Raw genomic sequence first — 14730 nt, 5'->3', positions numbered from 1 at the left:
AGACCTGGTCCTGGTCTGGTCCTGGTCTGGTCCTGGTCTGGTCCTGGTCCTGGTCCTGGTGTAGGTGAAGGTGCTCTGGTTTAGACCTGGTTTAGTCCTGGTTTAGTCCTGGTTTAGACCTGGTTTGGACCTGGTTTAGTCCTGGTTTAGTCCTGGTTTAGTCCTGGTTTAGTCCTGGTTTAGTCCTGGTTTAGACCTGGTTTGGACCTGGTTTAGACCTGGTTTAGTCCTGGTTTAGTCCTGGTTTGGACCTGGTTTAGACCTGGTTTAGTCCTGGTTTAGTCCTGGTTTAGTCCTGGTTTAGTCCTGGTTTAGTCTTTATCGTGGTCTTATTCAGAAGCTTCTCTGGTTGTAATTTCCTTCTTTCTAAAACAGTTCCACCTGTGCATTTACATTTAGCTCGTTCGTGCCAGGACCAGGACCAAGACAGGAGCAGGACAGGAGCAGGACAGGAGCAGGACAGGAGCAGGACAGGAGCAGGACAGGAGCAGGACAGGAGCAGGACAGGAGCTGGTCTCCTGGTGTCTCACGTTGGAGGCGTCTCGCTCTTTGAAGTCCCTGCTCAGTAGACGCTTGTGTGGGGTTTTTGCTCGTTATCTTTAGCCCTCGGATCCAAAAATAACCAAGTCCACATGGTCCAGTCCTGGTCTGGAACCGGTCTTTGTTGGGTCTTTGTCTTCTGTCCCGTTAATGAGCGGAGCAGAGACGAGCCATGGGAAAGTATGTGATGAGCACATTCCAACTGCACCGAGCCCAGTGAAGAGTATGGAACAGGACAGGAGCCACCAGATGCCCTCCCTGTGGGTCAGATGCCCTCCCTGTGGGTCAGATGCCCTCCCTGTGGGTCAGATGCCCTCCCTGTGGGTCAGATGCCCTCCCTGTGGGTCAGATGCCCTCCCTGTGGGTCAGATGGACCGGGACCCGGGATGACATATTAAAAACCTAAAGTTCTGCCCTGGACAGTGAGATGTTTGCATCCTGTAGGTCACAACAATCAAGAACATCTCAAATGACTGACTAAAACCAGGACTAAACCGGGTCTAAACCAGGTCCTGGTCCTGGTCCTGGTCCTGGTCCTGGTTCTGTCCTGGTTCTGTCCAGGTTCTGTCCAGGTTCTGTCCTGGTTCTGTCCTGGTTCTGTCCTGGTTCTGTCCTGGTTCTGTCCAGGTTCTGTCCTGGTTCTCAGTTCCAGTCTCAGTCGCTCTCTCGACCACACGGCTCTGGATCCTGTTAAAGTCTGGATCAAACGCTGCCACTTCCTCTGTTTCCTCTGAAGCGCTTCATTTAAGTCTTTCATGTTCACGGTCACTGCTTTAGACCTGCTTTAGTCCTGCTTTAGTCCTGCTTTAGTCCTGCTTTAGACCTGCTTTAGTCCTGCTTTAGTCCTGCTTTAGACCTGCTTTAGTCCTGCTTTAGACCTGCTTTAGTCCTGCTTTAGTCCTGCTTTAGTCCTGCTTTAGTCCTGCTTTAGTCCTGTTTTAGACCTGCTTTAGTCCTGCTTTAGTCCTGTTTTAGACCTGCTTTAGTCCTGCTTTAGACCTGCTTTAGACCTGCTTTAGTCCTGCTTTAGTCCTGCTTTAGTCCTGTTTTAGACCTGCTTTAGTCCTGCTTTAGACCTGCTTTAGACCTGCTTTAGTCCTGCTTTAGTCCTGCTTTAGTCCTGTTTTAGTCCTGCTTTAGTCCTGTTTTAGACCTGCTTTAGTCCTGCTTTAGTCCTGTTTTAGACCTGCTTTAGTCCTGCTTTAGACCTGCTTTAGTCCTGCTTTAGTCCTGTTTTAGACCTGCTTTAGTCCTGCTTTAGTCCTGCTTTAGTCCTGCTTAAGTCCTGCTTTAGACCTGCTTTAGACCTGCTTTAGTCCTGCTTTAGTCCTGTTTTAGACCTGCTTTAGTCCTGCTTTAGTCCTGCTTTAGTCCTGCTTTAGTCCTGCTTTAGTCCTGTTTTAGTCCTGCTTAAGTCCTGCTTTAGACCTGCTTTAGACCTGCTTTAGTCCTGCTTTAGTCCTGTTTTAGTCCTGCTTTAGTCCTGCTTTAGTCCTGCTTTAGTCCTGTTTTAGTCCTTGTGTAGACCTGGTTTAGTCCTGGTTTAGTCCTGGTTTAGACCTGCTTTAGTCCTGCTTTAGTCCTGCTTTAGTCCTGCTTTAGACCTGCTTTAGACCTGCTTTAGTCCTGGTTTAGTCCTGGTTTAGACCTGCTTTAGTCCTGCTTTAGTCCTGGTTTAGTCCTGGTTTAGTCCTGTTTTAGTCCTGCTTTAGTCCTGCTTTAGTCCTGCTTTAGACCTGCTTTAGTCCTGGTTTAGACCTGCTTTAGTCCTGCTTTAGACCTGCTTTAGTCCTGCTTTAGTCCTGCTTTAGACCTGCTTTAGTCCTGCTTTAGTCCTGGTTTAGTCCTGGTTTAGACCTGCTTTAGTCCTGCTTTAGTCCTGGTTTAGATTCATCCAGGACTAAACCAGGACTAAACCAGGTCTAAACCAGGACTAAACCAGGTCTAAACCAGGACTAAACCAGGTCTACACCAGGACTAAACCAGGACTAAACCAGGACTAAAACAGGAATAAACCAGGACTAAACCAGGACTAAACCAGGTCTACACCAGGACTAAACCAGGACTAAAGCAGGACTAAAACAGGAATAAACCAGGACTAAACCAGGACTAAACCAGGACTAAAGCAGGACTAAAGCAGGACTAAAGCAGGACTAAATTAGGACTAAACCAGGACTAAACCAAGAGTAACTCCAGCCTCTGACCTTCATCAGGTCCACAAACTGTCCAGATAAACCTTCAGGAGCAGAAGACCTGGTCTGGACTGAAGATGAAATGTTTTGTGTTTCAGGTGAAGCACAACGACCTGATCCAGAACATGGAGCACCCGACGGCAGGAGCCATCTCTGTCCCAGGTCAGAGGTCAGACCTGGTTTAGTCCTGCTTTAGTCCTGCTTTAGTCCTGGTTTAGTCCTGCTTTAGTCCTGCTTTAGTCCTGGTTTAGTCCTGGTTTAGTCCTGCTTTAGTCCTGCTTTAGTCCTGCTTTAGACCTGCTTTAGTCCTGCTTTAGTCCTGCTTTAGTCCTGCTTTAGTCCTGCTTTAGTCCTGATTTAGTCCTGGTTTAGTCCTGATTTAGTCCTGGTTTAGTCCTGCTTTAGTCCTGCTTTAGTCCTGCTTTAGTCCTGCTTTAGTCCTGCTTTAGTCCTGCTTTAGTCCTGATTTAGTCCTGCTTTAGTCCTGCTTTAGTCCTGCTTTAGTCCTGGTTTAGTCCTGGTTTAGTCCTGGTTTAGTTCTGCTTTAGTCCTGGTGTAGACCTGGTTTAGTCGTGCACGTGTGAGGGGCGTGCACGTGTGAGGGGCGTGCACGTGTGAGGGGCGTGCACGTGTGAGGGGCGTGCACGTGTGAGGGGCGTGCACGTGTGAGAGGCGTGCACGTGTGAGGGGCGTGCACGTGTGAGGGGCGTGCACGTGCGAGGGGCGTGCACGTGCGAGGGGCGTGCACGTGCGAGGGGCGTGCACGTGTGAGGGGCGTGCACGTGTGAGGGGCGTGCACGTGCGAGGGGCGTGCACGTGCGAGGGGCGTGCACGTGTGAGGGGCGTGCACGTGTGAGGGGCGTGCACGTGTGAGGGGCGTGCACGTGTGAGGGGCGTGCACGTGTGAGGGGCGTGCACGTGTGAGGGGCGTGCACGTGTGACTGTGAGAGAGATCCTCATTAACGAGGAATGAGGATCTTTCCATAAATAAACAGTGTGTCAAAAACAGAAACACTAGACTCAAAAGACCGGGACTAAAGCGGGACTAAACCGGGACTAAACCGGGACTAAAGCGGGAGTAAACCGGGACTAAAGCGGGACTAAACCGGGACTAAACCGGGACTAAAGCGGGAGTAAACCGGGACTAAACCGGGACTAAAGCGGGACTAAACCGGGACTAAACCGGGACTAAACCGGGACTAAAGCGGGACTAAACCGGGACTAAACCGGGACTAAACCGGGACTAAAGCGGGAGTAAACCGGGACTAAAGCGGGAGTAAAGCTGGACTAAAGTAGGACTAAACCGGGTCTAAAGCGGGACTAAAGCAGGACTAAAGCAGGACTAAACCGGGACTAAACCGGGACTAAACCGGGACTAAAGCGGGAGTAAACCGGGACTAAAGCGGGAGTAAAGCTGGACTAAAGTAGGACTAAACCGGGTCTAAAGCGGGACTAAAGCAGGTCTAAAGCGGAACTAAAGTGGGACCAAATTGGGACTAAAGCGAGACTAAACCGGGACTAAAGCGGGTCTAAAGCGGGTCTAAAGCGGGACTAAAGCGGGACTAAAGCAGGTCTAAACCAGGACTAAAGCGGGACTAAAGCGGGACTAAAGCGGGACTAAAGCAGGTCTAAACCAGGACTAAAGTAGGACTAAAGCGGGACTAAAGCGGGACTAAAGCAGGACTAAAGCGGGTCTAAAGCGGGACTAAACCGGGACTAAAGCAGGACTTAAGCAGGTCTAAACCGGGACTAAAGCGGGACTAAACCGGGACTAAACCGGGACTAAAGAGGGACTAAAGCGGGACTAAAGCAGGTCTAAACCAGGACTAAAGCAGGACTAAAGCGGGACTAAAGCGGGACTAAAGCAGGTCTAAACCAGGACTAAACCAGGACTAAAGCAGGACTAAAGCAGGACTAAAGCAGGACTAAAGCAGGACTCGAGCAGGTCTAAACCGTGACTAAAGCGGGACTAAAGCGGGACTAAAGCGGGACTAAAGCAGGACTAAAGAGGGACTAAAGCGAGACTAAAGCAGGACTAAAGCGGGACTAAAGCGGGACTAAAGCGGAACTAAAGCAGGTCTAAACCAGGACTAAAGCAGGACTAAAGTAGGACTAAAGCGGGACTAAAGCGGGACTAAAGCAGGACTAAAGCGGGTCTAAAGCGGGACTAAACCGGGACTAAAGCAGGACTAAAGCGGGTCTGAACCGGGACTAAAGCGGGACTAAAGCGGGACTAAAGCGGGACTAAAGCAGGACTAAAGCAGGACTAAAGCAGGTCTAAACCGGGACTAAAGCGGGACTAAAGCGGGACTAAAGCAGGACTAAAGAGGGACTAAAGCGAGACTAAAGCAGGACTAAAGCGGGACTAAAGCGGGAATAAAGCGGGACTAAAGCGGGACTAAAGCAGGACTAAAGCAGGACTAAAGCAGGACTAAAGCAGGACTAAAGTAGGACTAAAGCGGGACTAAAGCGGGACTAAAGCGGGTCTAAAGCGGGACTAAACCGGGACTAAAGCAGGACTAAAGCGGGTCTGAACCGGGACTAAAGCGGGTCTGAACCGGGACTAAAGCGGGTCTGAACCGGGACTAAAGCGGGTCTGAACCGGGACTAAAGCGGGTCTGAACCGGGACTAAAGCGGGTCTGAACCGGGACTAAAGCGGGACTAAAGCGGGACTAAAGCAGGACTAAAGCAGGACTAAAGCAGGTCTAAAGTGGGTCCAAAGTGGGTCCAAAGTGGGACCAAAGCGGGACTAAACCGGGACTAAAGCGGGACTAAAGCGGGACTAAAGCGGGACTAAAGCGGGACTAAAGCGGGACTAAAGCGGGACTAAACCGGGACTAAACCGGGACTAAACCGGGACTAAAGTAGGACTAAAGCAGGTCTAAACCGGGACTAAAGCAGGACTAAAGCAGGTCTTAAAGTGGGTCCAAAGTGGGACCAAAGCGGGACTAAACCGGGACTAAAGCGGGACTAAAGCGGGACTAAAGCGGGACTAAAGCTGGACTAAAGCGGGACTAAAGCGGGACTAAAGCAGGTCTAAACCAGGACTAAAGTAGGACTAAAGCGGGACTAAAGCGGGACTAAAGCGGGTCTAAAGCGGGACTAAACCGGGACTAAAGCAGGACTTAAGCAGGTCTAAACCGGGACTAAAGCAGGACTAAAGCAGGACTAAAGCAGGACTAAACTGGGACTAAAGCGGGACTAAAGCGGGACTAAAGTAGGTCTAAACCGGGACCAAACCGGGACTAAAGCAGGACTAAAGCATGACTAAAGCAGGACTAAAGCAGGACTAAACCGGGACTAAAGCAGGACTAAACCGGGACTGAAGTAGGACTAAACCGGGTCTAAAGCGGGACTAAAGCGGGTCTAAAGCGGGAGTAAAGCAGGTCTAAACCGGGACTAAACCGGGACTAAAGCAGGTCTAAAGCGGGACTAAAGCGGGACTAAAGTAGGACTAAAGTAGGACTAAACCGGGTCTAAAGCGGGTCTAAAGCGGGTCTAAAGCGGGACTAAAGCAGGACTAAAGCAGGTCAAAACCGGGACTAAAGCGGGACTAAAGCGGGACTAAAGCGGGTCTAAAGCGGGACTAAAGCGGAACTAAAGCGGGTCTAAAGCGGGTCTAAACCGGGACTAAAGCAGGACTAAAGCGGGACTAAAGCGGGACTAAAGCGGGACTAAAGCGGGACTAAAGCGGAACTAAAGCGGGACTAAAGCGGAACTAAAGCGGAACTAAAGCGGGACTAAAGCGGGACTAAAGCGGGACTAAAGCTTGTCCAAACCGGGTCTAAAGCGGGTCTAAAGCGGGTCTAAAGCGGGACTAAAGCGGGACTAAAGCGGGACTAAAGCGGAACTAAAGCGGGACTAAAGCAGGACTAAAGCAGGACTAAAGCAGGTCTAAAGCGGGACTAAAGCGGGACTAAAGCAGGACTAAAGCATGTCTAAACCGTGACTAAAGCAGGACTAAAAAGCAGGACTAAAGCAGGACTAAAGCAGGTCTAAAGCGGGACTAAAGTAGGACTAAAGCGGGACTAAAGCGGGTCTAAACCGGGACTAAAGCAGGACTAAAGCATGTCTAAACCGTGACTAAAGCAGGACTAAAAAGCAGGACTAAAGCAGGACTAAAGCAGGTCTAAAGCGGGACTAAAGTAGGACTAAAGCGGGACTAAAGCGAGAGTAAATCTGGACTAAAGTAGGACTAAACCGGGTCTAAAGCGGGTCTAAAGCGGGTCTAAAGCGGGTCTAAAGCGGGACTAAAGCAGGACTAAAGCAGGTCCAAACCGGGACTAAAGCGGGACTAAAGCGGGACTAAAGCGGGTCTAAACCGGGTCTAAAGCGGGTCTAAAGCGGGTTTAAAGCAGGACTAAAGCGGGACTAAAGCAGGTTTAAACCGGGACTAAACCGGGACTAAAGCAGGACTAAAGCAGGACTAAAGCAGGACTAAAGCAGGACTAAAGCAGGACTAAAGCAGGACTAAACCGGGACAAAAGCGGGACTAAAGCGGGACTAAAGTAGGACTAAAGCGGGACTAAAGCGGGACTAAAGCGGGACTAAAGCGGGACTAAAGTAGGACTAAAGTGGGACTAAAGCGGGACTAAAGCGGGACTAAAGCGCGTCTAAACCGGGACTAAAGCAGGACTAAAGCAGGTCTAAACCGGGACTAAAGCGCGACTAAAGCAGGTCTAAAGCGGGACTAAAGTTGGACTAAAGCGGGACTAAAGCGGGACTAAAGCGGGACTAAAGCAGGACTAAAGTTCGACTAAAGCGGGACTAAAGTTGGACTAAAGCAGGTCTAAACCGGGACTAAACCGGGACTAAAGCTGGACTAAAGCATGACTAAACCGGGACTAAAGCAGGACTAAAGCAGGACTAAAGCAGATCTAAAGCGGGACTAAAGCGAGACTAAAGCGAGAGTAAATCTGGACTAAAGTAGGACTAAACCGGGTCTAAAGCGGGTCTAAAGCGGGTCTAAAGCGGGTCTAAAGCAGGTCTAAACCGGGACTAAACCGGGACTAAACCTGGACTAAAGCAGGTCCAAACCGGGACTAAACCCGGACTAAACCGGGACTAAACCGGGACCAAAGCGGGACTAAAGTGGGACTAATCCAGGACTAAAGCTGGACTAAAGTAGGACTAAAGCGGGACTAAAGCGGGACTAAACCGGGACTAAAGCGGGACTAAAGCAGGACTAAAGCAGGACTAAAGCGGGAGTAAAGCTGGACTAAAGTAGGACTAAACCGGGTCTAAAGCGGGACTAAAGCGGGACTAAAGCAGGTCTAAAGCGGGACTAAAGTGGGACCAAATTGGGACTAAAGCGGGACTAAACCGGGACTAAAGCGGGTCTAAAGCGGGTCTAAAGCGGGACTAAAGCGGGACTAAAGCAGGTCTAAACCAGGACTAAAGTAGGACTAAAGCGGGACTAAAGCGGGACTAAAGCAGGTCTAAACCAGGACTAAAGTAGGACTAAAGCGGGACTAAAGCGGGACTAAAGCAGGACTAAAGCGGGTCTAAAGCGGGACTAAACCGGGACTAAAGCAGGACTTAAGCAGGTCTAAACCGGGACTAAAGCGGGACTAAAGCGGGACTAAAGTAGGACTAAAGTAGGACTAAACCAGGACTAAAGAGGGACTAAAGCGAGACTAAAGCGGGACTAAAGCGGGACTAAACCGGGACTAAAGCAGGACTTAAGCAAATCTAAACCGGGACTAAACCGGGACTAAACCGGGACTAAAGAGGGACTAAAGCGGGACTAAAGCAGGTCTAAACCAGGACTAAAGCAGGACTAAAGCGGGACTAAAGCGGGACTTAAGCAGGTCTAAACCAGGACTAAAGCAGGACTAAAGCAGGACTAAAGCAGGACTCGAGCAGGTCTAAACCGGGACTAAAGCGGGACTAAAGCGGGACTAAAGCGGGACTAAAGCAGGACTAAAGAAGGACTAAAGCGGGACTAAAGCGGGACTAAAGCGGAACTAAAGCAGGTCTAAACCAGGACTAAAGCGGGACTAAAGCGGGACTAAAGCGGGACTAAAGCAGGACTAAAGCGGGTCTAAAGCGGGTCTAAAGCGGGACTAAAGCAGGACTAAAGCAGGTCCAAACCGGGACTAAAGCGGGACTAAAGCGGGACTAAAGTAGGACTAAAGCGGGACTAAAGCGGGACTAAAGCGGGACTAAAGTAGGACTAAAGTGGGACTAAAGCGGGACTAAAGCGGGACTAAAGCGCGTCTAAACCGGGACTAAAGCAGGACTAAAGCAGGTCTAAACCGGGACTAAAGCGCGACTAAAGCAGGTCTAAAGCGGGACTAAAGTTGGACTAAAGCGGGACTAAAGCGGGACTAAAGCGGGACTAAAGCGGAACTAAAGCGGGACTAAAGCAGGACTAAAGCAGGTCTAAAGCGGGACTAAAGCGGGACTAAAGGGGACTAAAGCAGGACTAAAGCAGGTCTAAAGCGGGACTAAAGTAGGACTAAAGCGGGACTAAAGTAGGACTAAAGCGGGACTAAAGTAGGACTAAAGTAGGACTAAAGCGGGACTAAAGCGGGACTAAAGCGGGACTAAAGCGGGACTAAAGCGGGTCTAAACCGGGACTAAAGCAGGACTAAAGCATGTCTAAACCGTGACTAAAGCAGGACTAAAGCAGGACTAAAGCAGGACTAAAGCAGGTCTAAAGCGGGACTAAAGTAGGACTAAAGCGGGACTAAAGCGAGAGTAAATCTGGACTAAAGTAGGACTAAACCGGGTCTAAAGCGGGTCTAAAGCGGGTCTAAAGCGGGTCTAAAGCGGGACTAAAGCAGGACTAAAGCAGGTCCAAACCGGGACTAAAGCGGGACTAAAGCGGGACTAAAGCGGGTCTAAACCGGGTCTAAAGCGGGTCTAAAGCGGGTTTAAAGCAGGACTAAAGCGGGACTAAAGCAGGTTTAAACCGGGACTAAACCGGGACTAAAGCAGGACTAAAGCAGGACTAAAGCAGGACTAAAGCAGGACTAAAGCAGGACTAAAGCAGGACTAAAGCGGGACTAAACCGGGACAAAAGCGGGACTAAAGCGGGACTAAAGTAGGACTAAAGCGGGACTAAAGCGGGACTAAAGCGGGACTAAAGTAGGACTAAAGTGGGACTAAAGCGGGACTAAAGCGGGACTAAAGCGCGTCTAAACCGGGACTAAAGCAGGACTAAAGCAGGTCTAAACCGGGACTAAAGCGCGACTAAAGCAGGTCTAAAGCGGGACTAAAGTTGGACTAAAGCGGGACTAAAGCGGGACTAAAGCGGGACTAAAGCAGGACTAAAGTTCGACTAAAGCGGGACTAAAGTTGGACTAAAGCAGGTCTAAACCGGGACTAAACCGGGACTAAAGCTGGACTAAAGCAGGTCTAAACCGGGACTAAAGCAGGACTAAAGCAGGACTAAAGCAGATCTAAAGCGGGACTAAAGCGAGACTAAAGCGAGAGTAAATCTGGACTAAAGTAGGACTAAACCGGGTCTAAAGCGGGTCTAAAGCGGGTCTAAAGCGGGTCTAAAGCAGGTCTAAACCGGGACTAAACCGGGACTAAACCTGGACTAAAGCAGGTCCAAACCGGGACTAAACCCGGACTAAACCGGGACTAAACCGGGACCAAAGCGGGACTAAAGTGGGACTAATCCAGGACTAAAGCTGGACTAAAGTAGGACTAAAGCGGGACTAAAGCGGGACTAAACCGGGACTAAAGCGGGAGTAAAGCTGGACTAAAGTAGGACTAAACCGGGTCTAAAGCGGGACTAAAGCGGGACTAAAGCAGGTCTAAAGCGGGACTAAAGTGGGACCAAATTGGGACTAAAGCGGGACTAAACCGGGACTAAAGCGGGTCTAAAGCGGGTCTAAAGCGGGACTAAAGCGGGACTAAAGCAGGTCTAAACCAGGACTAAACCCGGACTAAACCGGGACTAAACCGGGACCAAAGCGGGACTAAAGTGGGACTAATCCAGGACTAAAGCTGGACTAAAGTAGGACTAAAGCGGGACTAAAGCGGGACTAAACCGGGACTAAAGCGGGACTAAAGCAGGACTAAAGCAGGACTAAAGCGGGAGTAAAGCTGGACTAAAGTAGGACTAAACCGGGTCTAAAGCGGGACTAAAGCGGGACTAAAGCAGGTCTAAAGCGGGACTAAAGTGGGACCAAATTGGGACTAAAGCGGGACTAAACCGGGACTAAAGCGGGTCTAAAGCGGGTCTAAAGCGGGACTAAAGCGGGACTAAAGCAGGTCTAAACCAGGACTAAAGTAGGACTAAAGCGGGACTAAAGCGGGACTAAAGCAGGTCTAAACCAGGACTAAAGTAGGACTAAAGCGGGACTAAAGCGGGACTAAAGCAGGACTAAAGCGGGTCTAAAGCGGGACTAAACCGGGACTAAAGCAGGACTTAAGCAGGTCTAAACCGGGACTAAAGCGGGACTAAAGCGGGACTAAAGTAGGACTAAAGTAGGACTAAACCAGGACTAAAGAGGGACTAAAGCGAGACTAAAGCGGGACTAAAGCGGGACTAAACCGGGACTAAAGCAGGACTTAAGCAAATCTAAACCGGGACTAAACCGGGACTAAACCGGGACTAAAGAGGGACTAAAGCGGGACTAAAGCAGGTCTAAACCAGGACTAAAGCAGGACTAAAGCGGGACTAAAGCGGGACTTAAGCAGGTCTAAACCAGGACTAAAGCAGGACTAAAGCAGGACTAAAGCAGGACTCGAGCAGGTCTAAACCGGGACTAAAGCGGGACTAAAGCGGGACTAAAGCGGGACTAAAGCAGGACTAAAGAAGGACTAAAGCGGGACTAAAGCGGGACTAAAGCGGAACTAAAGCAGGTCTAAACCAGGACTAAAGCGGGACTAAAGCGGGACTAAAGCGGGACTAAAGCAGGACTAAAGCGGGTCTAAAGCGGGTCTAAAGCGGGACTAAAGCAGGACTAAAGCAGGTCCAAACCGGGACTAAAGCGGGACTAAAGCGGGACTAAAGTAGGACTAAAGCGGGACTAAAGCGGGACTAAAGCGGGACTAAAGTAGGACTAAAGTGGGACTAAAGCGGGACTAAAGCGGGACTAAAGCGCGTCTAAACCGGGACTAAAGCAGGACTAAAGCAGGTCTAAACCGGGACTAAAGCGCGACTAAAGCAGGTCTAAAGCGGGACTAAAGTTGGACTAAAGCGGGACTAAAGCGGGACTAAAGCGGGACTAAAGCGGAACTAAAGCGGGACTAAAGCAGGACTAAAGCAGGTCTAAAGCGGGACTAAAGCGGGACTAAAGGGGACTAAAGCAGGACTAAAGCAGGTCTAAAGCGGGACTAAAGTAGGACTAAAGCGGGACTAAAGTAGGACTAAAGCGGGACTAAAGTAGGACTAAAGTAGGACTAAAGCGGGACTAAAGCGGGACTAAAGCGGGACTAAAGCGGGACTAAAGCGGGTCTAAACCGGGACTAAAGCAGGACTAAAGCATGTCTAAACCGTGACTAAAGCAGGACTAAAGCAGGACTAAAGCAGGACTAAAGCAGGTCTAAAGCGGGACTAAAGTAGGACTAAAGCGGGACTAAAGCGAGAGTAAATCTGGACTAAAGTAGGACTAAACCGGGTCTAAAGCGGGTCTAAAGCGGGTCTAAAGCGGGTCTAAAGCGGGACTAAAGCAGGACTAAAGCAGGTCCAAACCGGGACTAAAGCGGGACTAAAGCGGGACTAAAGCGGGTCTAAACCGGGTCTAAAGCGGGTCTAAAGCGGGTTTAAAGCAGGACTAAAGCGGGACTAAAGCAGGTTTAAACCGGGACTAAACCGGGACTAAAGCAGGACTAAAGCAGGACTAAAGCAGGACTAAAGCAGGACTAAAGCAGGACTAAAGCAGGACTAAAGCGGGACTAAACCGGGACAAAAGCGGGACTAAAGCGGGACTAAAGTAGGACTAAAGCGGGACTAAAGCGGGACTAAAGCGGGACTAAAGTAGGACTAAAGTGGGACTAAAGCGGGACTAAAGCGGGACTAAAGCGCGTCTAAACCGGGACTAAAGCAGGACTAAAGCAGGTCTAAACCGGGACTAAAGCGCGACTAAAGCAGGTCTAAAGCGGGACTAAAGTTGGACTAAAGCGGGACTAAAGCGGGACTAAAGCGGGACTAAAGCAGGACTAAAGTTCGACTAAAGCGGGACTAAAGTTGGACTAAAGCAGGTCTAAACCGGGACTAAACCGGGACTAAAGCTGGACTAAAGCAGGTCTAAACCGGGACTAAAGCAGGACTAAAGCAGGACTAAAGCAGATCTAAAGCGGGACTAAAGCGAGACTAAAGCGAGAGTAAATCTGGACTAAAGTAGGACTAAACCGGGTCTAAAGCGGGTCTAAAGCGGGTCTAAAGCGGGTCTAAAGCAGGTCTAAACCGGGACTAAACCGGGACTAAACCTGGACTAAAGCAGGTCCAAACCGGGACTAAACCCGGACTAAACCGGGACTAAACCGGGACCAAAGCGGGACTAAAGTGGGACTAATCCAGGACTAAAGCTGGACTAAAGTAGGACTAAAGCGGGACTAAAGCGGGACTAAACCGGGACTAAAGCGGGAGTAAAGCTGGACTAAAGTAGGACTAAACCGGGTCTAAAGCGGGACTAAAGCGGGACTAAAGCAGGTCTAAAGCGGGACTAAAGTGGGACCAAATTGGGACTAAAGCGGGACTAAACCGGGACTAAAGCGGGTCTAAAGCGGGTCTAAAGCGGGACTAAAGCGGGACTAAAGCAGGTCTAAACCAGGACTAAAGTAGGACTAAAGCGGGACTAAAGCGGGACTAAAGCAGGTCTAAACCAGGACTAAAGTAGGACTAAAGCGGGACTAAAGCGGGACTAAAGCAGGACTAAAGCGGGTCTAAAGCGGGACTAAAGCGGGACTAAAGCAGGACTTAAGCAGGTCTAAACCGGGACTAAAGCGGGACTAAAGTAGGACTAAAGTAGGACTAAACCAGGACTAAAGAGGGACTAAAGCGAGACTAAAGCGGGACTAAAGCGGGACTAAACCGGGACTAAAGCAGGACTTAAGCAGGTCTAAACCGGGACTAAACCGGGACTAAACCGGGACTAAAGAGGGACTAAAGCGGGACTAAAGCAGGTCTAAACCAGGACTAAAGCAGGACTAAAGCGGGACTAAAGCGGGACTTAAGCAGGTCTAAACCAGGACTAAAGCAGGACTAAAGCAGGACTAAAGCAGGACTAAAGCAGGACTCGAGCAGGTCTAAACCGGGACTAAAGCGGGACTAAAGCGGGACTAAAGCGGGACTAAAGCAGGACTAAAGCGGGTCTAAAGCGGGTCTAAAGCGGGACTAAAGCAGGACTAAAGCAGGTCCAAACCGGGACTAAAGCGGGACTAAAGCGGGACTAAAGCGGGTCTAAAGCGGGTCTAAAGCGGGTCTAAAGCGGGTTTAAAGCAGGACTAAAGCGGGACTAAAGCAGGTTTAAACCGGGACTAAACCGGGACTAAAGCAGGACTAAAGCAGGACTAAAGCAGGACTAAACCGGGACAAAAGCGGGACTAAAGCGGGACTAAAGTAGGACTAAAGCGGGACTAAAGCGGGACTAAAGCGGGACTAAAGCGGGACTAAAGTAGGACTAAAGTGGGACTAAAGCGGGACTAAAGCGGGACTAAAGCGCGTCTAAACCGGGACTAAAGCAGGACTAAAGCAGGTCTAAACCGGGACTAAAGCGCGACTAAAGCAGGTCTAAAGCGGGACTAAAGTTGGACTAAAGCGGGACTAAAGCGGGACTAAAGCGGGACTAAAGCAGGACTAAAGTTCGACTAAAGCGGGACTAAAGTTGGACTAAAGCAGGTCTAAACCGGGACTAAACCGGGACTAAAGCTGGACTAAAGCAGGTCTAAACCGGGACTAAAGCAGGACTAAAGCAGGACTAAAGCAGATCTAAAGCGGGACTAAAGCGAGACTAAAGCGAGAGTAAATCTGGACTAAAGTAGGACTAAACCAGGTCTAAAGCGGGTCTAAAGCGGGTCTAAAGCAGGTCTAAA

The 14730-nt window shown here is 49.9% G+C and overlaps 1 protein-coding gene across 1 annotated transcript in view; it reads left to right on the top strand.

Moving 5' to 3' along the window:
• The window catches only part of sugct (succinyl-CoA:glutarate-CoA transferase), a 185532-nt gene that overhangs the window by 58289 nt on the left and 112513 nt on the right, over positions 1-14730 (top strand). Inside the window, exon 13 of the mRNA XM_072450388.1 lies at positions 2831-2894. Within this exon, the coding sequence (XP_072306489.1) occupies positions 2831-2894 (64 nt within the window). The remainder of the gene's footprint in view (positions 1-2830; positions 2895-14730) is intronic.

The sequence above is a fragment of the Eucyclogobius newberryi genome, unplaced genomic scaffold, assembly GCF_026437365.1.
Source record: "Eucyclogobius newberryi isolate DKJ021-1_F unplaced genomic scaffold, fEucNew1.0.hap1 SCAF_18, whole genome shotgun sequence".
In the NCBI taxonomy this organism is placed as follows: domain Eukaryota; kingdom Metazoa; phylum Chordata; class Actinopteri; order Gobiiformes; family Gobiidae; genus Eucyclogobius; species Eucyclogobius newberryi.
This window is presented reverse-complemented; position numbering and strand designations above follow the sequence as displayed.